The sequence below is a fragment of the Eulemur rufifrons genome, chromosome 8 (assembly GCF_041146395.1).
Source record: "Eulemur rufifrons isolate Redbay chromosome 8, OSU_ERuf_1, whole genome shotgun sequence".
In the NCBI taxonomy this organism is placed as follows: Eukaryota; Metazoa; Chordata; class Mammalia; order Primates; family Lemuridae; genus Eulemur; species Eulemur rufifrons.
The window spans coordinates 105,359,608-105,382,420 of record NC_090990.1 but is presented as its reverse complement, the minus strand read 5'-3'; the positions used below and the strand labels follow the sequence as shown (position 1 = coordinate 105,382,420).

At 48.7% G+C, this 22,813-nt stretch overlaps 1 protein-coding gene across 2 annotated transcripts; it reads right to left on the bottom strand.

Moving 5' to 3' along the window:
* Positions 1-5,519: 5,519 nt before the first annotated feature.
* Positions 5,520-22,025, bottom strand: ANKRD35 (ankyrin repeat domain 35). Of its 2 annotated transcripts, XM_069478882.1 has the most exons (14): positions 21,880-22,025; positions 15,660-15,790; positions 14,798-14,886; positions 14,372-14,436; positions 12,773-12,830; positions 12,519-12,589; positions 12,101-12,207; positions 11,371-11,555; positions 10,699-10,736; positions 8,535-10,532; positions 7,200-7,289; positions 6,898-6,963; positions 6,260-6,366; positions 5,520-5,717 (listed from the first exon to the last, which is right to left on the bottom strand). In XM_069478882.1, exons 1-13 carry the CDS (start codon positions 21,916-21,918, stop codon positions 6,304-6,306), a joined length of 3,000 nt encoding a protein of 999 aa, XP_069334983.1. In that variant the 5' UTR covers positions 21,919-22,025; the 3' UTR covers positions 5,520-5,717; positions 6,260-6,303. The 2 variants fall into 2 exon arrangements, with proteins under 2 accessions (XP_069334983.1, XP_069334984.1); XM_069478883.1 differs by lacking the exons at positions 14,798-14,886; positions 15,660-15,790 and having other exon boundaries at positions 14,372-14,392; positions 21,886-22,025.
* Between the last annotated feature and the right edge of the window lie 788 nt (positions 22,026-22,813).

Here is a 22,813-nt window from a genome sequence, read left to right as displayed (position 1 = left end):
GCCTGCTCCGCCCCGTCCGGCCCCCTATACCTCCCCTTCTCGGCCCCGCCCGCCTGGCTCCGGACAAGCCCCAGCCTGAGCCCCTCCCTCCACAGCCGGACCCAGCCGCTACACGTCTTCGGCCGGTTGGCAAGACGGGGGAGTGTACGGCCCCAGAGATCGCGGGGTCCCCGAGACTAACGGGGAGGAGGTGGGCCCGAAGTGCCCAGGGAAGGGGGGCTTTGCCACGCCAGAGTTGGGAAGGGATGAGCTTTTAGGAATCCCAAGACACTTGAAAGATGGAGGGAAAGTATCGGGAACTGCTAGATCTCGGAGAAATGGGGGAGGGGGCAGCGAAGTTGGAGCAAATACCCTCATCTCCATCTCTACAAGTTTAGCCAACTAAAACCAGAGTTCTACCAACTCGGGAAATGGGTGAGCTCTGATCCATTTTAAGGAAGCCATGCAGTCGTGAACATTTCAGTTCCAGGGGCCATTCTCAATCCTTCACCCCCCTCTCCCTGCCCCCCTCGCAACTACAATGTAGCTCTAGGTCCGGCCGCAGGGCTCAAACTCACCAGCACAAAAGTTCAGTGCAGGGAGCGGGACTTACCAGGACAGTTGCAGGGAGTGGGGAGAGGGCTCGGGAGGCGCAGAGGGCGGGCAGGGGAGGCGGGGGGAGGGGGCCGGCGCGGCTCCGGCAGTCTGCACGGCTGGGGTTCGGTCCGGCAGCCGGACGCTGCAGCCGCAGCTCCGCCCGGCGGAGCAATTCGGCTGGGGCCGCCCCCTACAGGGTAAGCCCTCCAGGACCGCGGAGAGGGGAGAGGGGCGGAGTCCCAGGCGGGAGAGGGAGGGACTCCGAGCCAGCGCTGGAGAGATTAACTCCTCGAGTGAGTGGATCAGGATAGAGGAGTTTTTGGAGATCGTCATTCTCACTGCCGCTGTGACCCCTCGCGCTAATGTACGGACTTGGAGTGGAGGCATGCTGCTGAGACAGTGTGTCAGACAGCGAGAGTATAAGGCAAAAAAAAATTAAAAATTAAAAAAGAGAAGTGTAGACCAGTGATGTGACTGCATAAAGAGGTTCTTCCTTGAAGTGAGACCTCTCCCTGGGGCAAAGCCTGGGCTACTGAATCCAAAGGGTACCTAACCCTAATTCTGCATGTGGTCCAACACCCTCTGCCCCAAATACAGAGACTCCATACCTTTGGTGTATCTGAAGGTGAACAGATTTTCTTACTACAAAGGGAACTTTTTGAGCTTCTCTGAGCTGCGTACCTACTCTGCTTCCTCCAAAGCCTTGGACCCTGCAGAGGCCCTATCTCAACCAAGCCAATTACTCACAGGCAGGCCCCCGGGGTAATCATGAAAAAGCCAACTTTAGGGCAGTGTACCCATACTAGGAACTAGAAAAACTCATAGCCTTTTATTGTTGGCTGGGACCTAAGTGATAATGCATTCGTTCAATAAATAAGTGCTGATCAGGGATTGTTAGGTGCTGAGGACATAAAAGCCTTGCAGGAGTAAACAGTCTAGCAACAGAGACAAGACATGTTAAGCCCATAATCAGCATACAAAATAGTGCTTTAATAGTAGGAATAATCCTCTCATTTAGCTTAAACCTTCAGTATAATCCTGCCCATGAGAGCCCACCCAAGTCATAAGACTGAAGGTGCCAAGCTACCAATATTCCCAGATACCTGTTGAATAGGACCATGCCCAGCTGCTTTGTGGGTTTGTCCCTAGGGAAGATGGCCACTTCTCCTGACAAAGTTCTTTCCTTGCTGCTTTGTTGCCCAAATTGGTGGGCCCCTCAAGCTCAACTTAGGCTCAAGTATTTAGTTCTAAATCCCTACTGCTCCCCTCCAACACTTGAGTCTTCATCAGGCCCTGCACTCATTTTTTTTTTTTTTTTTTTTTTTTTTTTGAGACAGAGTCTCACTCTGTTGCCTGGGCTACAGTGCTGTGGCGTCAGCCTAGCTCACAGCAACCTCAAACTCCTGGGCTCAAGCAATCCTCCTGCCTCAGCCTCCCGAGTAGCTGGGACTACAGGCATGTGCCACCATGCCCGGCTAATTTTTCCATATATATATATATTTTTAGCTGTCCATATAATTTCTTTCTATTTTTAGTAGAGATGGGGTCTTGCTCTTGCTCAGGCTGGTCTCGAACTCCTGAGCTCAAACAATCTGCCCACCTCAGCCTCCCAGTTTTTTGGTTTTTTGTTTGTTTGTTTGTTTTTGGTCTGCTCAGTCCTCTAGCTCAAAAGTCACTATAGTTTGTATTTTTGAGAATTTTCAGTAGATACAGAAGAAGAGGGTAGGGAGGATTATAAGAAGGGATGGAAGGGGGAACTTTTGGGAGTGATACATATGCTCATTTTCTTGATTGTGTGATAGTTTTATGGGTGTGTACATATGACAATACTTATCAAATTGCATACGTTAAATGCATGCAGTTTATCATATGTCAATACAGTTGCAAAAATGTAAAAGAAAGTCATCCTCACCTTGATTCCTAGTCATTTCATGAAGGAGGAATCTCCTTTAAAAGTTAGATTAAGGTTATATGTTCTAACATCCCTATAGGATAACAGAAAACTGGGAACCAAGGCACCTTAATCTCATCCTGAGTGCAAGCTTCATGAAGAAACTTTTCTGTGCTGTTCAAACTATTAATATATCCCCAGTGCCTGGCACATAGTAGACTCCTTAAATATATGTTTAATATGTTAATGTTACCAGGCAAAGGAGGGAAATTGCAAATCAGAGACAAAATTTCAGATGGAAGGCATTCAAAGACAGTTTGAACCTGACCATGGCCCACCAAGTTTCACTTACTCTTATCCACACACTCCTACATCTGAAGTCTGAGGAATGAGGAGATGAAGCAGGAATGAATGATAAGTCCCTGCTGAAGTCCTGTTAAACAGATACCCCAGGAAGAATAAAGGTTACATCAGGATTAGAGTTACTTTGGGGGAAAGGATTTATTTATGAAATCAAGGAAAATTTCAGGGCTTGGGTTGTTGGGGTAGCAGTTTGTGGGGTCGTATGGAGAAAGATTGAGAAAACCAGGGCCTGGGGAAGGTTCCACTCCTGTGTTAACATGAACATCACTCACCACTCCCACAGCTCAGCCCATCCTGGGATCAGCTTCCAGGAGCCCTGGAGGGAGCCAAAGGCCTGGCTTCCATTACCAAAGCTGTTTCCTGACTCATACTTGAGCTTAGCCAAATGACTGCCCCTCTCTGGACCCTTCTCTCTGCAGTTTATTCTTCCCACCCCACAACCCCTATATAATGAGGAATGTAACAGTCCTTTTATATTTTTTGGTAATTGAGAGCAGGTAGGCAAAGAGAGGTTCTGTTCCCCTTAATAGAAATGACTCAGACCCTTTTGATGTTCTTCCTTTGAAAGCTGGAAGTTCTCCCCTTCATCAATCCCTCCTCTCTCCAATCCCCCAGCCTTAAAGCAATCCTGTGCCCATCCACACAAACCCCAAAGCAGCCCTGCACCTTCTCTAAGATCTGATCTACATATTTCAGCTGTTCTTTTTCCCCCTCGGCCAAACTCTGGAGCCAGCCTCTGCAGCGCTTGTGCAGCCCCTGTCCTCCATGGCAGCCCCTCCTCTTTTCTCCCACCCTGTCTCTTCACTGCCAAACTGCTGCTGCCTGACCCAGCACAACCCAGCAGAGGGCGGGCTGAGAGAAAGAATGGGGAGGGATCAGCGTGGGCCACCAAACCGCAATTCCAGATTTTGGAGGAACTCACTGCCTCATTCTCACCTAGCAGTCTGGGTGGTGGAGGGGCGGGAAGGGGAGGACACCCAGGGGAAGTGGCCAAGAGAGATAGATACATCAGGACCAGAGGGAAGCAGCAAACTCTGGGTATCCATTCTTTTCCCAGGAATCAAACTTTTCATCCCTCTTTGTACCTGGTACAAAGAGCAGTGACCACCTGAGATCATGTGAGTCAAATCTAGACACATTGTTTAACACACGATAGATTATTTTAGATTGTACATCTTGAAGAAAACCCAGGTCCTTCAATATCCCCTTCTCCTTAATAAAGGATCACGGATTCAGGTGTCCTAAGGTAGAGAAAACAGATTAGAGTTGTGTCAATAAGAAACAGATTTGAGAAAGGGAGAAGGGTATCAAATCCCATTTTCACAGAGGGCTGTTTTTCAAACAGTGAGTCTTGATCCCTTAGTGGATGGATTATGACCAGTATTTTTTGGTGGAGTATAATAGCAGAGAATAGAAGAGAAATATTATAGTAAGGGTAAGTATAATTTCAGATATGTACACACAGAATGTAAAATGTATTTCTTACTACAGATAATAATCAAAGTTTTTCTGAAAGCTGCTGATTTATAGGGCTATTTGCGATCAAAAAGGAAGGAAGTAAGTGCCAAAACTTGGAAGCAACCAAGACATCCTTCAGTAGGTGAATGGATAAATAAATGAACTGTCATACATTCAGACAATGGAATATTATTCAGTGCTAAAAAGAAATGAGTTATCAAGCCATGAAGGAAACATAAATGTATATTACTAAATTAAAGAAACCAATCTGAAAAGGCTACATACTGTATGACTTTAACTATGTGACACTCTAGAAAAGGCAAAACTATGGATACAGTAGAAAGATCAGTGGTTGCCAGGGGTTAGGGGGAAGGAAGGGATACATAGGCAGAGCACAGAGGATTCTTAGGGCATTGAAAATACTCTGTTCACAAGAACAGGCAAAAAAAAGAAAATACTCTGTTAATATAACAGTGGATACATATCATCATAAATTTGTACAAGCCCATAAAATGTACAATACCAAGAGTGAACTCTAATGTAAAGTATGGACTCTGGGTGATGATAATGTGTCAATGTAGGTTCATTTATCATAACCAATGTACCATTGTAGTGAGGGATGTTGATAGTGGGGGAGACTATGCATATATAGGGGCGGAGGATATATGGAAGATCTCCATACCTTCTACTCAATTTTACTGTGAACCTAAAACAGCTCTAAAAGATAAAGTCCACTTTTAAAAAAAATTTTTTAAAGAAAAAAAGAATGAAAAAGAATCTTTCCCCCACTCCTCTTTTTTTTTTTTTTTTTTTTTGAAACAGAGTCTCTCTCTGTTGCCCAGGCTAGAGTGCCGTGGCATCAGCCTAGCCCACAGCAACCTCAAACTCCTGGGCTCAAGCGATCATTCTGCCTCAGCCTCCTGAGTAGCTGGGACTACAGGTATGCGCCACCATGCCCGGCTAATTTTATTTATATATATATATATATATATATACACACACACACATATACATATATATTTGTTTATAGTTGTCCATATAATTTATTTCTCTTTTTAGTAGAGACGAGGTCTCGCTCTTGCTCAGACTGGTCTCGAACTCCTGAGCTCAAATGATCCTCCTGCCTCGGCCTCCCAGAGTGCTAAGATTACAGGCATGAGCCACCACGCCCGCCTCCCCCACTCCTCTTTAGACAGAAAAAAAAACCAACACCCAGCACCATCTGGCCTTCTGCTTTATTTTCCACAGGGCTTGCTTCCATCCACACCTCCTCTGGTCTCATCCATGCTGATTCAAGGGTCCAGCTTCTCAGATCCAGGTCCATAATGTCAAGTGCAGCCCTGCCCACACCACCCTTTAATGGCCAAACACCCCACCCTCACCCCCACAGCCTGATGGAGCCTCTGTCAACCAGGGATGCTCTTATTCCCTGAAAGAAGAAATTCAAGGATGAAATGCACACACTTCTATATCCTCAGTCTCCTCCCACCCATGTCAACGTGCTAAAGGGGACCCTCATCTGTCTGGACTGGAGAAGAGAATCATCTCTGAAGGGGTGGGGAAAAGACTGGGGGATGACTGCTTTTTAAATGAATGGTATGACAGTAAAGAAGAGATCTTGGAATTTGTAGAGTCCCACTTTAGGGAACAACTTTGCACCACTGTTCCACCATCAATCATCTTTCACCGGCATCTCCCTACCCCAGACCTTAGCAGAGTCACCCAACCCTTCTTTTCAGTCTCCGTCTCATATGTTACCCCCTTAGTCCACCTGCTGTTTCCTGACTCCACTTAGTGACTCTCCATATTGTGTCTTCTCAGTGGACCTTATCTTGAATGCTCTATGCCCCACAGGATCCCCCAGCGTCAGCCACCACAGGGGTAAAAGGAGACTAATTTCCTTCCATAGCCTCCGTTCCCAAGTCCTTTCTCCCAAGCTTCTTCCCTCACTACCCTCAACCCACAACTCACAACAGAGAAACCCCGTATCCCTGAGCGCACACTATGAGGCTGCCTCACTCCTCTTCTATGCTGAGGATTCGCAGTAGGATATCGTACACATCCTGTTCCATGTAGCCCTGTAGGTGGCAGGAAAGAAATAAAAGGAGATGAAGAACAAAAAATGGGGAGAGAGAGGTGGAGGAGAAGGTTCTGTGGTATAATGGAATGTTCTTTACTATGTACCCTCACTTATAGTATTTAACTTCTCCGTGGCTGTTTCCTTATTTTCCCAAGGAATATAATGATGTCTACTTTTCAGGATTGCTGTGAGCGTATGAAGCAATCCACCTGCTACACAGTAGGTGTTCCATTCTTTGTAGTCATTATTCCTAACAATGGAGCAATCCACCCACCTCTTCCTCCTTGGTTGGGAACAAGAAAAGGCCTTCCAATGGATCAGGAATTGAAAAGGGGGGTAAACACCTCTTCCCTCTCACATTCATCCACAACCTCTCTCCATCTACCCAATGTGATCCAGAGATTTAGCACTGGTTCCTGCTCTCTGAGAAATGGGAAGTATGTACAAGTAAGAGAAGGGACCCCAAATGTAATGCCCCCTACTCAGCTCTATGTCTCTCCCACCCGCTTGTATGCTCCACCATGCTCACCCGAGCAGCATTCAGCAGATGATTCCTATAGGTGGAGATGATCTCTTCATGGTTCTTCTGGTAATCCTGGGAGTGAGCATCAATGGGTGTCATGTGCCCACCCTCCCTGCATGCACCCAAGCACAAGTAGCAATAAATTCAAGTCCCCTTTACCAGGTAGGCTCCCTTGGCCCTTCCTTGGCCCAGCCTCGACCACTGCCTGGCCAGGCCTCTGTAATCCCCAGAATGTCTCTGACATATACATCACTTCCACTCCACCCTCTTCTCTAGCAGTGTCCATTTCTCTGAGGGCCAAAACATACCTGCAGCTGCAGGACAAGGCGAGCATTTTCTCCCCGAACTGCTAGAACCTCCTCTGAAAGCTGCTCCAGCTTCTTCAACAGCTCCTTGATCTAAGGCCGAAAGGAAAGACAGGGAACCAATGAGGCCCACGTCATTTCTCCCTCAAATACCATCCAGGGTCAAGGGCAACTTCCTTTTACTGAGTATTTAATATGTGACAAGTGCTTTTACACATATTGTCTCACTTAATACTCAAAACAGCTTGTCTTCTGAGAAGAACAGTGCTTCTCTGAGGGAAGTATTATTATCCACATTTTGTAGATAAGGAAACTGAGTTAAGTAATTTGTCAAAATCATACAGCTAATAAGTGAGGAAATCAAGATATGAACCAAGATCTCTTTGACTCCATGGTCCACGCTTTTAACTTGGTGCAGGATCCTAACCTACTTCTGGCTGCTGACCACTGAGGGAAATGGAGATGAGTTTTTGTGGCTTGTGAGGCAGGGGCACAAATGTTCTAAATGGGAACCAGCAGTAATAGGGACAGCAGTGGTGGGAATAACAACAGCTGCCTCTCACTGAGTACTTCCCGTGTGACACAAATTGTTCTGAGTATTTTAAATAAATATAGTATCTTTTTAGTGTAATCTTCACCATCACCCTGATATTATCCTCATTTTATAGATGAGAAAACTGAGGCTTAGAGATGTTAAGTAACTTGCTAAAGATCAGACAAGTAAATTTTAAAAGTGAAGTTCAAATCCAGACAACCTCAGTCCAGATACCACATTCTTAACTACAACACTGTATTTTCTTTTGCCCGTGGGTCTACTTCCATCTTCTCCTTCAGCACAACACCAAAGTCCTTCTGTCTTCAATTAACCCCACCCCACACCAATTCCTATTCTGAATAACGTTCTTTCTATTTCTATGCACGCTATACTCTGTGAAATGTATACTGTTTAAGTCACCTCCTCAGAACCTCAGCAAAACCACAGCCACCCACCACACTATTGGGCCTCTTCCTGGGCTAACACACTATTTAAGTCAAATGCTAATAAACTACCATGCTCCACTGGAGCCCTGGAGCCCTGAGCACACTGCTTCTGAACCCTGAGTACCAAACTTTAGTACCTAAACTCTCTTCTCTCTTCTATTCATACCTTACCTCACTTCCAATCTTAACCCCAATCCCTCCCAGGCACAGGAGAACGCAATGTGGGCCCCGGAAGTGATGGGTACTCCCTTGGAAGGTATTAATCTGACCAAGCAAAGGTTGCTGGATTCAGGTGAGCAAACCCCCAAACACACAGAAACTGTCCCCAGTGTTCCCATGGCGCTCTCAGCTGCTCACCTTGGCCTCCTTGTCCCGGCAAGCGCCAATGAGATGCTCCATCTTCTCTTTCAGCAGCTCGGCTGTTTTCTCAAACTGCTCCGATCGCCCGCGCATCTCTCTGGCCTGTTGCTCCTGCTCAGCGGCCTGAGCAGCCAGCTCGCCGTTCCTGCGGCGCTCCTCAGCCATGGCCTCCCGCAGCCGACCCATTTCCTGGCAGGCTGTGTTATATTTTTCCAGCAGGGCCTTTAGCTCCTGACCCCAAGCCTGGGCCTGGGCCACCAGCGAACCCCGAGTTTTCTCATGTTGCCGCAGGCTGGCAGCCTCCCGGGCCCTCAGCTCTGCCACTTCCTCAGTGGCTTGGTAGAGCAGCTGCTTCAGCTTCCCGATCTCCTGGCTCTTCCCACTCATCGTGGCCTGAACCACCCGCAGCTCTTCCTCCAGCTTCCCCAGGTCTTGCTCCAGAGCAGCCACTTGGGGGGATGCTGGGGCCCTTGAGGAGACGCCTGGCTCCCCACCTGGGGCCAGGGACCCCCGCAGCTGCTGGTTTTCCTCCTCCAGCCGCGCCAGCACCTGCTGGGCCTCATGGTGCCGGTCCACCAGGGTACTGATGCAGGCATGCAGCTCCTCCAAGGGCTCGGCCACTGTGCTCCGTGCGCTCCCCTTGCCCACTAGATCTGGGGGCAGGCAGTCCCACAGCCCTCGAAGCCCACTGCTCTGGGAGGCCAGGCGCTTCCGCAGCTTCTCTGTGGCCTCCTTCTCCATGGCCAGTTCATCTGTCAGTAGCCCCACACTCTGCCGCAACTGCTGTAGCTGAACCTGTGCCTCTGGCTTGGGCACAAACTCGCATTGTAACCGCTGGCTCAGGGACTGCAGCTCCCTCTGCAACCTCTGGCGCTCCCGTCCCAGCTCCCCCAACTCCTCCAGCAAGTTACTGTTGCTCAGTCTCAGTGTTGACACTTCCTTCTCCAGCTGTCCCTTTGCCAGGCCTCCTCCTGGGGTCTGTTCTCCTCCAGGGGCCCCTAGAGGTTCTCCTCGAGCCCCAGGAGACCTCTTCTCCTTCTCTTCATTCTCTCTGATGCTCCCTGGGGCTGCCTTTGGGGCTCCCTCTCGGGACTCCTGGGCAGGTTTCACCTGTAGTCCTGCCTTTGCCCGATCCAGCCTCACCAGCACCCGCTCCAACCGGGCCTCCATCTTCTCCCAGGCAGCTGCTGCAGCCTCAGCCCGGGGAGTCCCCAGGGCTCCCTCTAGGATTGGTCTTGACAAAGCCCCCCGGGCAGCATCCTTTTCTCGCCAAACTGCAGCCACCTCTTCCCTTAGTTGTAGCAGAAGCTGGTCCATGGCTGCTATGCCCACTGGTTCAACCACTGTGCCTGCTGGTTCAACCCCTGGGGCCTGGGGCATCTCCTTCTGGCCAGGAGGCAACGGGTTAGTATGATCAGGGCCAAGGGTCTGTCCCCCACTGGTGGTCAGTTGCTGTTCTGTGGTTTTCCCAGTGGTCTCAGACCTTGGGCTCTGGGGTGGCCCCTGTTCTTGTGGTTGGAACCTTCCATGGACTTCATATTGAACCTCTCCTGGGGCTGAATCCTCAGCTTTCCTGGGAGCTAATGTTGAGTTGACTGTGGCTGCTACCTGCTGCTGCTTCTTCAGCTCTTGTATATGCTCCACCAGCAGGTCCAGGGGACAGCCCTGCTCCATGCCATCCCCGCCAGGCCTTAGACTAGGGCCCCGCCTTCGTGGAGCTGCAGGCTGTTGGGATAGGAGGAGCCCCAGCTCCTGTACCTGCTCTCGAATCTGGTTCTCTAGGCCCAGGTAGGCCGCAGCTTGAGTCTTACACTCCTCTGTTTTGCGCATCAGCTCCTGCTCCAACTGAGAAACTTTCCTCTGCTCCTCTTCATACTTCCACTTCCACTCCTCTGAGCATGGATCTTCATCCTCCTCTTCCTCCTGCTCCTCCTCGGGCTCTGCTCTCCATGGGCTCTTAGGTGGAGAACCTAGCTGGGGCTCAGATGGAGAGGCCTAAGTTGAAAACAGAACAATGAAGTAAGGCCATGCAGCTAACCTAGCTCCAGGAGAGCGTTTCGTCTCAGACCCTCTTGATGCCCCAAGTACCACAGGGAAATGGTCTCACTGGGATAGCCTGGGGAGAGTCAGAAGCAAAAGGGGGAGGCACGTAAGATCTTACCTGAGATGCAAGATCTGGGTATTGGACTAGCCTTTGACCTACAAGAAAAGATATGGGGAAAATGAGAGAGAAGACAGGTCTGATGTGCTTCTAGCCCACACTCTATCCTTAGACTTTGTCTGAGAGGAATGGCCCTTCAGTGTGACAACCCTCACCACATGTCTTCCTGGTGTCAGGAGCCACCCTTGTTCAATGGGTCCCTAGCTACCCAGCAACTTTAGTTTCCTGTGCCAGGGGAGGGCCAGCTCATTCATTTTGTTCACTCATTTATTTATTGGTCATTGTGCCAGGCACTGATATAAACACCAGGACCTCAGTGGTGAGCGAAACAGACAGGGCCTGTTATCTGAGGGGTTTCCAGTGTGGTAGGGAAGAGAGAGATTAGCCCACAAATCACACAGATAGATGTGCAATGACAAGGCGTAAATGCTAGCAATGGCACTGGCCAGAGTTGTCCTCAGTGAGAGACAAGGCTGCATTAAGGAATTTTGTGACCATGCTTCTGGGAATTGTGGCTCATCTCCTAGTAGCAGCAATAAATAAGTAAACTCTCAACTAGGGTGAAAATTATTTGTCAGGTGAATTACTTCCACGGGAACAAATGGGATTCTAAGAAGCTTCTTTAACTCTATGGCTATTGAGGAGAATCCGAAATTACAAAAAGGCCCTTACCGCCCCTCTGCCGCCGGTTCAAGGCCTGCCGTAGCAGCCTCCACAGTGCCTTGTCCTGCGTGTGCAGAGCATAGTGCAGAGCATCGTGCCCCGTCCTGTCCACTGCCCCTGCATCTGCTCCGTGGCCCAGGAGCAGTTCCGCCACCTCAGCACTGCCTTTCTCACAGGCCAGGATCAAAGCCGACCTGTGGGTTGAGACAAATCTGACACAGGCTCTCCCCACAGAACCCAGGAGTCCTGGTTCCAGAAAGTCCACTCACAGGGTGAGCTCCCCCTCAGTGGGGTCAGATAACAACAGACCAGCAATAGACCAGACCAGACTTTTTAAATGCCGTTCCTTGGAGTTGCGGCATCAGGAAACGGGTGGCCAATTGGAAGCGCCCCATTTTTACCTGTTTTATACATTGAGATTCTACAGGAATTTTTTGTTGGGAGAAAGGATCCCTTTGCTTAGCAGATAGTTTGAAAATCAGTAAATTAAGCCACTGGGTCCAGAAGTATCAATTCTACTTCTGAGGTCATCTATGCTGGCAGATGATGGTGGCAGCAGGCAGAGCTCTTCTGAACCACCACTGGGAGGGAAGGGTGTTCCCAAGAACACAGAGACCAGCCTGCCTTCTTCCTCAGCACACACACACACACACACACACACACACACGCTTCGCCCACTGACTCCTTTCCAGTTTGGTCAGGGTCTAAAAACTGGGGTGGGAAGACAGGGAGAGCTCACTTGTCATCCTTGTCTGTCACATTGACTCGGGCGCCTCTCTGCAGCAACTGTGAGCAGATAGCTGCGTGGCCGCCCAGCGATGCGATCATCAGGGGTGTGCGTCCATCCTGCACAGATCGTAGGAAGTGCTTCATGAGGAGCCAGGGAGAGGCAGGGGCTTGACACTGTCCTACCAGCTCCTCTCTCCCCACACCTCTCCAGAAAAAGAGCCCAGATCCTGGGGCTAAATACTCCCTTTTGGAGGGTTAGAAGCTCTCTAGAAGTTAAGGCTTAACCTTTCTGTGAGGAAGAGGAGAAGAAGCAGGAGGGGAAGGGAGAGGAGGGTGGTGCTGCACAACACCACGTGATAGAATTTGGCAATAAAGCTGAGAGAGAGCAGCAGCCTCCCTGTGTAGGGCGCTGCCCAGCTGCCACTCACGTTATCCAACACGTCCAGGAAGGCTTCGTGGTCACACAGCAGGAGCACACTTGAGGCACAGCCAGAGGAGGCTGGGGAGGGTTGAAGGATTGTTGGGTTAAGTGGAAGCATGAAGGGCACCTCCTCAGACCATGACCCAACATCCCCTCCAGCCATTTCAGTGGTTGGCCCTGGCTACCCTTCCCTCCCCTCCCCTTCCCTTTCCCACCCTATAGTCCCTGCAGCCCTGCTCCCTCCAGTCCCCTGGCACACACCTGCCCAGTGCAATGGACTACGGTTTTCTGCATCCACAGCATCTTCATTAGCACCATGCTGCAAATGGCCACAAAGGGAAGCAGCATGGAGCTTGGCATTAACATCTCACCGCATACCCTCTGTTGGGTCACCAATTTCCATGGTAATATGGGGAAGGGCAGGAGGACCAAGGCTCTGGGGGAGGCCATCTACTAGGCAAGCCCAGTTCATTTCTTGCTAATGATGGGCAGCCTTGAGTTTCAGCCCTGGATTCTAATCCTAGGGCTTAAGAAAAATCAGATGATAGGCAAATAAACACATTAGGGAAAATGACACCTGAGTCAATGGCTGGTACTTTAGAATCATAATTATGAAACTTGGAAAGGATCAGGAAGAATAAAAGCAGAACACCCATTTGCCCAGTGGCCTGTTAAGGTAACTATGCCTTTTGCACTTGTAGAGACTCATTTATAAATTGTCCACATGTCATCTTGTGTATATTTCTCTTTATGCTACAAGACAATAAACTCCTCAAAATCCCAGCACTTTGGGAGGCTGAGGTGGAAGGATCACTTGAGGTCAGGTTTTGAAGACCAGTCTCTACAAAAAGTTTAAAAAATTAGCCAGTCATGGTGGCCTATGCCTGTAACCCCAGCTACTTGGGAGGCTGAGGTAAGAGGATGGCTTGAGCCCAGGAGTTTGAGGTTGCAGTGAGCTATGATTATGCCACTGCACTCCAACCTGGGCAACATAGCAAGACCCCGTCTCAAAAAAAAAAATCCTGGGGGATGGACACGCTTGAAGCTCTGACTCGGGTGGGACATGGGCAATATACATAACCTAAACATTTGTACCTCCATAATATGCTGAAAGAAAAAAGAAAAAAAAAAAAACCAAAGATGCTATTAACAGTCATATAAAAAAATCCCAAAAAAACAAACAAAAAAACAGACAGTAAAGCTTTGATTTAATTTGAACACCTCTTCCCTCCTTCTGCTTGCCCTTCATAACAGTTGTCTCTGCAGTGGCTCTGCCAATGGCAAAGGTCAATAGTCCCTGGCATCCTAGCCCTCTGAGAGGCTGAGGCGGGTGGATCGTTTGAGCTCAGGAGTTCGAGACCAGCCTGAGCAAGAGCAAGACCCCGTGTCCACTAAAAATAGAAAGAAATTATATGGACAGCTAAAAATAGATATGCAAAAAAATTAGCCAGGCATGGTGGCACATGGCTGTAGTCCCAGGTACTTGGGAGGCTGAGGCAGGAGGATTGCTTGAGCCCAGGAGTTTGAGGTTGCTGTGAGCTAGGCTGATGCCACAGCACTCTAGCCTGGGCAACAGAGTGAGACTCTGTCTCAAAAAAAATAAAATAAATTAAAAAATAAAAAAATAGTCCCTGGCAACTATGCCTTGTGACCCGCCCTCAAGGGTAGTATTGAGCATGGTGCCTGCACATGATGTTACACAAATGTTCGTGAACAAATGAATAAATGACTATCAGACCTCTTATTAGGGACGAGAGGGATACATTTGGCCAACTATTGCTTCTAACTATAAGACAAAGTTAGGAGACTCTGGGTCCACTTCTTTCCTTCACAAGAGTAGTATCAAGGGGTTGCTCTCACCTGAAGCAGGACCTTGACACACTGTGGCTGGCAGGAGATGGTGGCCAAGTGCAAGGCAGTACTTCCTGGAAACAGAAAGAGGGAGAGAGGGAGGGTGGGTGGCCCCATGCAAGCTGATGACTCATAGGGAGGGAAGGCAAGAGACTCACAGATAATCAGAAGGAGATTAGAGAGAGAAGCTTTCAGCCACACTGGGCCAGAAATTCCTGTTCCCCAAGTGCCTGGTACCTGTGATGAAGGTGGGAGTGGGGGTGAGGTGTGCCCAGCTTGCAGGGAGGGGAACCCCTGGAGGGAGGCTGGCCAGGACTTACTGAGGAGAAAAGGAAGGGGTCACAGTTGGAACCTCCAGCAGGACTCAGCACTGGCCCCCACAGCTGCTATAAAGGGACAAGCAAGCAGTGTGGCCCAGTGCTCTGTCTCACTCACCATCCTCATTCTTGCTGTTGATGTCAGCCCCATTTGCAAGCAGTATGGTCAGACACTCCGTCAGGCCTTTGGAGGCTGCCAGATGAAACCTGCCAGAATCAAGGCCAAGAGGCAGAAGGATGAAGCAACGAGGGGATGAGGAGTGAGACGATCTTAATAAGCACTGCTTGCTGTGCTCCCTACCCCAAAGCCCATCCCAAAGGTAGAAAGGGAAGCTCCCCCACCCGACTTCCCGAGAAAGAAAAGGCTGTATGTCGTAAAGTCAGAGGGAGCTGGAGGTAAAGATAGAAGTAAGAGCTACAGGTCTCAAGGAATCTCAGACTTTATTGCAGGGGTGTCCAGGGAACACATAATTACCTTCCTCTCTGAGCACAGAACACTTAGCGGAACTGAAAGTGTCACAGAAAGAGTCAGCCAGAGCAGAAAGCTGGACATTTGAAAGCTTATTTGGGCAGAGACAAGGGCTAATATTTTTCTTGTCCTAATCACTCCCTCTAGCCATGTACTCCCAGGGCTACAACTTCATTTCTAATTTCCCGAGCATACATACCCTCTTACTTGCACAACGAAGAAATATTCTATTTAGTGTATGTATTAGTTTTCTGTTTGTTTAATGGGATTTATGTACTTCTCAAGGCAGTGTTGTCAGTCTGGGTTGTGAGGTGGATGGAGCTCAGGAACCATATCTTCTTCCCTCACTTTGTGTAGCACTTGGTACGTAGCAAAGGTCTATTGATAGGGTTGCGAACCAAGACAACAAAAAGGGCTCTAAAGTTGTAGGCATTCTATGGTCCTGTATCATACTGGAGTTTGGGGCTTTCAAAAGGAACCATGTTCCAGGGCCGGGGGCAGGAGGACTCACGGGGACTGGCCGTTGGAGTCTAGCTTGGTGGGCCGGGCCGACTTCCTGGAGGCAAGGGCAGCCACGCGTCCCACGTCCCCCCGCTGCACTGCCTCCAGCAGCTTCTGATCACGACGATTCCATCTCTCCACCTGGTCCAGAGCCACAAGTTGTGTGAATATAGGGAATGGGGGTGGTATGGAGAAAGAAAAGAGCGAAATGGTTAGGATGCAAAGCAAGAGAAAAGGAACATCCTTGTCCCTAAGGTCCTTTTGCTGTTCCACAAGTCACTCACCCTAGATCATTTAGTCCTTCTTAGGTGGGCCAGCTAAATAAATATTAACCAACACATATGCCACCAACAACTATTGACAGTTATTACCAGGTCTGAGCCAAAAGGTACCTGGACCGACGTATTGAAAATCATTTATCAGTGCTGTATGCATAGTATTTAAACCTCTTTACCATCTTTATGATTAGTGTTGTTAGATGTTCAACCTCAGAGCAGTCCTAGCCACAACTCCTTTCCCTTTTGCTCTCTAGGCAAACTGAGCCAGCCCGACCACTCCTCAGTGGGCTCACATTGCCTCTCACCTCCCCCTGCTGCCCTGCTTTTTGTTCTCAGTTCTTTGAGAAGGAAACTAAGGCACCTAGCTTCAGGTTACAGCTAGAACTCCAAATACTACCCATACCATCTCTGTCCATTGGCTTTGGGCCCCAAATTGGGAGGAGAAGCTAGAGTTTCTGTTTTCCCATATCATATCTATGCCCTTTGGCTAGACTCTCTTCCCTTTCCATGGCAACAAGAAAAAAGCAAAGATAGGTCTCTAGCTATGTTTGAGGAGGTAGCAAGAGGCAGCTCCCCTTCTCCTCCCTCCCCTCGCTCCCAGTTTCCCTGGCGGGGAGCAGCTGTCCCAGACAGCAGCCACACCTGGGCACGCATTGTTCTGTCATTCCAGCTTGAGTTTTGCGGATGGTAGAAGTAATTACAATAATTGAAGTATTACAGGGCGTGAAAGAGACAGCTATGTAAAAACACCCAAGGCTGAAAATACAGAAAAGCCTGGTTTGGTTTCGAGAAAGGAAAAGAGAGAAGGAAGGGATTGAGGCAAAGATCTATGGTGTGGTGAAAAGGACCCTAAATAAATATTTTGTCAGCTAGCCTGCGTTTGGGACCTGGTTCAGCTACATTCTCAGCTATGTGACCTAGAGTAAGCCATTAAACACCTCTAACCAGTTTCCTCGTCTATAAAGTGTGGGTAATAACTGCCTCATCATGTTGTGAGCATTAAACAAGCTAATGTGTATAAAATCTCTTTGTAAACTGTACAGAGCCACACAAATGTATGGCATCCTTACAACAAAACAGGAAGTAGTAGGAGATTGGTGGCGGCACATTGCATTTTATGAGGTATAATCACTGACAAGAAAGAAGCTATAGGCCATGGGAGGGGGAGAGGGGACAAAAATAGGGTGTGTGGAAGCCCAATAACTCATTTTAAAATACTGTTTACATAGCCAGGGCAAATTATTAATCAACAACAGGAAAGATTTAAATGCCCAAACCATAAAATTATCTAGGTTAGATGGATTCTGAGGTAATAGTCCTGTACAGCACTTGCAACTCCTCACAGCCTTTTCAAGTGCTGTTTCAATTAGCTTCTCGACGTCCTGGAAAGTAGTTAGCACTGATATTATTCTATCTCTTTGACAGAGGAAGAAACGGAGGCACACTGAGGTTAGATAACTGTCCAGGATCACACACGAGAGTGGCAAAATTGGAATTAGAACCGAGGCCTCCTGATGCCCAATTTCTTTTTTTTTTTTTTTTTTTTTTTTTTTGAGACAGAGTCTCACTCTGTTGCCCGGGCTAGAGTGAGTGCCGTGGCGTCAGTCTAGCTCACAGCAACCTCAAACTCCTGGGCTTAAGCGATCCTCCTGCCTCAGCCTCCCGAGTAGCTGGGACTACAGGCATGCGCCACCATGCCCGGCTAATTTTTTGTATATATATATTTTAGTTGTCCATATAATTTCTTTCTATTTTTAGTAGAGACGGGGTCTCGCTCTTGCTCAGGCTGGTCTCGAACTCCTGACCTCGAGCGATCCACCCGCCTCGGCCTCCCAGAGTGCTAGGATTACAGGCGTGAGCCACCACGCCCGGCCCTGATGCCCAATTTCTAGTTCTCACCACCAGACCACACTACTACCAGCTATGGAAAAAGATTTACTTATTTCCAGATAACAGTCTCAAACTGCCTCCAGGGCAAAGCCACCCACCATCAGACTCTATTCCCTACACAGAGAAGAGTCTCCAAACAGGTTAATTCTCAAGGATAAAACAAGCAAAATGACTCCCCCACATACTGTCAGACTCTGACATGTAAGAACACATTTTCCAATGCCCCTTGGGGACCAACTCATCCCCAGGAAAAGCAGAGAGCTGGAACTATGTCTCCACCAAATAGTACTGCCATCAGCTGACCTCAGCTTGAAGTTCTCCATTTAAAATCTTGATTCTAACTCTTTCTCTCTGTTAATTTAGACATGTAACAACACCGCTGAACTTTAGTTTCCTAACGATATAACAACATATAAAGCATCCAGCTCTGTGTCTGTGACACAGTAGGCGCATAATAAATATTAGTTCCAATCCCCATCCTTCTTGGTCTTGCTGAGCACAGTTTGGATGTTCCTGGGCTCACAATTCTCCAGCCAGGACAATGGGAAGAAGGGATCTTGCTCATATCAGCCAATGAATAATAACCAGTCTGTATAGGTGGTGAAAGTGTTTCTTAGCAATGTGGATACTTTTCTTTCCAGCTAAATAGTTCTAAACCCACTGAATTTACTTCCTATAATCTCGTTATATTAAGAAGACTTTAGAATGGGTGGAAATTCTTTGTGGCCAAACCTCCGCAGAGCTGTAGTAAAGAAAGATAGACTAATGCTTTCAAATTCCAATATCCAGTCCACAGCTTACCCCAGCACCTTGGAAAGGAGGCACTGGATTACCTTCACAGCCTCGAGGGTGCAATCACCAAATTAATCAGCAGACTCACTAACAAGCATAAACTTTGTATTTCTATAGTTGAGATTAGGGGACCTTTGTAGAAGTAATTGTACCCTCTTCTTATCTCTGGCTGTGTACCAATAAGCATCCTATCAAGATGGAAGCACACCAACAGATAAAGAGTGACTACAGGTGAATGGAAATGGAAAGGCTGTCCTGGGCCAGCAGGCCAGGAGGCTCACGCCTGTAATCCTAACACTCTGGGAGGCGAAGGTGGGAGGATCCCTTGAGCTCAGGAGTTCAAGACCAGCCTGAGCAAGAGTGAGACCCCCCCCTCTCTACTAAAAATAGAAAAAAATTAGCCGGGCATGGTGTTGTGTGCCCGTAGTCCCAGCCACTTGGGAGGCTGAGGCAGGAGGATCGCTTGAGCCCAGGAGTTTGAGGTTGCTGAGTTAGGCTGCTGCCATGGCACTCTAGCCTGGGCAACAGAGTGAGACTCAGTCTCAAAAAAAAAAAAAAAAAAAAAACGGCTGCCCTGGAGGAACCAGGACCTGACTCCCAATATTTCAAATACAATAGACATTCCTCTAAGCTGATCAGTGCCAACCATTTAAAGCTATTTTCTGGTCTATTTCCTACCTAGGCAGAATAAGCTCATATGTAAGATACCCTCAAAAATATCCTCTACTTGACTAAAATAAAATGAGATTATTATAGGAGCTAGATTTTTGGTTGTTGATTTTCCTCCATACTGGATAACTTAGATTAACCTTTTTTTTTTTTTAGATTAACTTTGAAATGAAAAAAGTTCATTTTAAAGAATGAATTTTAAAAATGTTCATTCTTTAACATTTTTAAGAATCTTAAAGAATTTCAGTCCTTACCTCAGACAGGGCACGGGGCTCTTGGCCCTGGACCTAGGTGTGTGAGTGGACATGGGGCAGGGCAATCTTCCAGTATAACTGGGCAGCCAGGCTTTCAGAGTGGCCGGAAATGCTGTCACACTATTTCTCTGACAATTGGGTCTAGAGTGGTTAGCCACCCAAGGGAGTAGAGAAACTTATCATGAGAAATGTGGGGAAATTTCATGAGGAAACAATTTGCAGCTGATACTGGCCTATTGTCAAGCTTTCTGTGTCCCCAATCTGTCCAAGTAAATAGTTTTCTTTCCAGCTAGATAATTCTAAATTCACCCAGTCTGCTTCCTATAATCTCATTATACTAAGATCTTATTATAATGAGTTTAGAATGGATGGATGTTCTTCATGGTGAAACCTCTGCACAGCTAGAGTCAAGGACAGAGGGATGGTTTCACATTCCAAGAGCCAGCCCATTGCTCACTCCAGTGTCTCAAAAAGTAGACACTGCCCAAGAATTGGAGAATCAGCAAGAATGGAATAGTTTTTCCTGTCCTAAGGAGCAGGCAGACTCCACAAATCTGAAAGGGAACGGCAATGTTGAGGACTTTCAGTAACTAGGGAAGAGTCCATAGGAATAAAAAAAATTATTATGCGTTAACACAAGTCTGGGTAGCCTCAGTTTCTAGTACCTCTCATAGTAAATGCCTTTTGACTGGTTGATCAATGTGTGGAAACTAAGTGAAGAAGCAAATGTAAGTGGGACAAGGACAGGCCTCAACAGAGTTCCTACTCTTGCCTCATAGCTTGCTCCCAGGATGCTGTGGCCTGCCCATGCAGTGAGCTAACTGAGCATTTCTCATGTTTGCTTATGAAGGATACCACTAAGTCAAGTAGCTGGCTAATTCACTTCTAAAGGAGCCATAATCCTAACCTCCAGAGAAAATTCCATCCCCATATAGGAGGTCTCTCTGTAAGAGATCTTTAGACAAGGAGAAGCAATATCCTCCCTGAGCCACCACCTTCTATAATCTTCTTTCTTCTTCTTCTTTTTTTTTTTTTTTTTTTTGACTGAGTTTCAGTTTGTTGCCTGGGCTAGAGTGAGTGCCATGGCGTCAGCCTAGCTCACAGCAACCTCAAACTCCTGGGCTTAAGCGATCCTCCTGCCTCAGCCTCCCGAGTAGCTGGGACTACAGGCATGCGCCACCATGCTCAGCTAATTTTTTCCATATATATTTTTAGTTGGCCAGATAATTTCTTTCTATTTTTAGTAGAGACGGAGTCTGGCTCTTGCTCAGGCTGGTCTCGAACTCCTGACCTCGAGCGATCCACCCGCCTCGGCCTCCCAGAGTGCTAGGATTACAGGAGTGAGCCACCGCGCCCGGCCTATAATCTTCTTTCATGTGTTTTGTTCTGGGAGAATATGGGGAGTAGAATGACTATGACTGAGAACCCTCAGAGTGAGTCTGCTCTATCCTCTTCTCTCACCATCACTTTCCCCCAACTCAATGAAAGGAAACAGAGAGTACAAGCCCTGAAAAACTGGGTGAGAGTTCAGGGTAAAGGAAGAGTCTGGTGAGAAGCAGGTAGAAGGCCTTGACTGGCCCAAGAACCAGTCTGATGACCAGACACTGCAGTGAACTGGCTGGGGTAGATTCTGCAGGCAACTCACCCAGTCCCTTGGGGAGCAGCCAGGCAACTGTGCATCCTCTGGCAGTGCCTATCAGGCTAGCCAGACTGCAAGATTAACCCACAGTGAGCAGGCAGAAGGAAGTCCAGGCAAAAGAGGGAAACGTGGGTTGGCAACCATTGGGCAGAGCAGGGCAGAGGTTTAAGGGGAGAACAGAAGGCTGCTGTCATGGGAGCACCAATTAAAACAGATTTGGAGTGATGTCTGAGGGCCAGAGTGCAGGTGAGAGATGGGAGTGGAAGTGGCATGGGGTGGGATGGAGGCAAGCACAGAGGAGACTGTGAAGAAGGGTTAGCAGAAGGTGCAGGAGATGTTTGGGGGGGGGGGTTCGGTACCGGGATACAGAGCAGAAGTAGCGGACAGGACGTTGGGGAGAGGACAGGGCTGCAGAAAACACACCAGAAGTTGGGGGTGTAGATGCTAGGAGGGCAAGAAAGGGGCCAAGGGAAAGGACTTTGGGGAGGCCAAAGATTAGAAAGGCAAGTTAAAGGCTGGGGGACAGGGTCTTCAGGAAGGCAGGGCTGGCGGGCGGCTGCATTGTAGGAGTAGAAGAGCTGAAAAGACCGATAAAAAAAAGAAAGGCGATGATGCACGGAGATGGGACTCAAGATTTCTGTCACCACAAGGCTTGGACCCCAGCCCCAGCCCCAGCCCCAGCCCCATCCATCCACATTTGGGACCTACCGCCACCTGTGAGCTGGAGCAGGAGAAGATGCGCTTCATGGCCGGGGTCAGGGCCACGGGGGGACGGGGACTCGCAGAGAGCCGGGCCACAGGTTCCCAAACCCACCGAACTCGGAGGAGGCTGTGCGAGACAACTGTCAAAACGCAGGGCAGGACCCGCCCCAGGACCCGCCCCAGGACCCGCCCCGCTCAATCAGACAGGAGAGCCCGAGGGCTGGGTTTAAAACTCCGCCCCTGGCCCTGTCCCACCCCGCCCCTGCAGAGCCCAAAAGCCCGCAGTCCAGGGCTGCGACAAGAGCTTGGTCTCAAACCTCGCCCACCCAGTCTGAGCCCGCCCCCGCGGCCGACCTGCTCAATGGGGAGCGGCGCCCGGCCGGCTCCGGCTGAGACTCCTCCCGCGACTCCTCCCGCGACTCCTCCCGCGACTCCTCCCGCGACTCCTCCCGCCAGCGGCAGCTCCAGGGCGGCCTCCGCCCCAAACCCCGCCTCCGCCACGCCCCTCGGAGCGCCACGGCAGCGGGCCGGCGGTCGCGTCCCGGCTTCCCGGGTGGGCTTCGGTTTCATCAACTGTCGCGTTTAACCGCCGCTGACGTTACCGCTGCTCCCCGCGCGCCCCACCCCCGCCCCATTCCCAAGCCGAAAACTCTGGCCCAAAAGAGGATTTGAAGAGAGCAGTTTGGAAACGGGAGGAGATTGTAGTGCCGACGTAGAGCGAGCACGGATAATGCGTGGCTGGTGCAACCTGGGGACGAAACCTGAGCGAAAGATCAAGCTCAATTTTTTAACACACCTCTGAGTTAGAAAAGGGCAGAGGGGGAAATCTTTTAAGCATCGCTTCCACAAATAAATAAATAAATAAATAAACAAAAATTAAAAATTTAAAAAGCAAAAAAAAAAAAAAAACCCAAAATCTGTCTTCACTATTTCCACTGCC

Coding starts and splice junctions, on each gene's coding strand:
- ANKRD35 (XM_069478882.1), bottom strand. CDS start 21,918: ATGAAGCGCATCTTCTCCTGCTCCAGCTCACAGGTGGCG. Junction 12,208..12,518: donor TCCTGGACGTGTTGGATAAC/GTGAGTGGCAGC, acceptor CGATCTGTGCAG/GATGGACGCACACCCCTGAT. Junction 10,533..10,698: donor ACCCAGATCTTGCATCTCAG/GTAAGATCTTAC, acceptor TTTTCAACTTAG/GCCTCTCCATCTGAGCCCCA.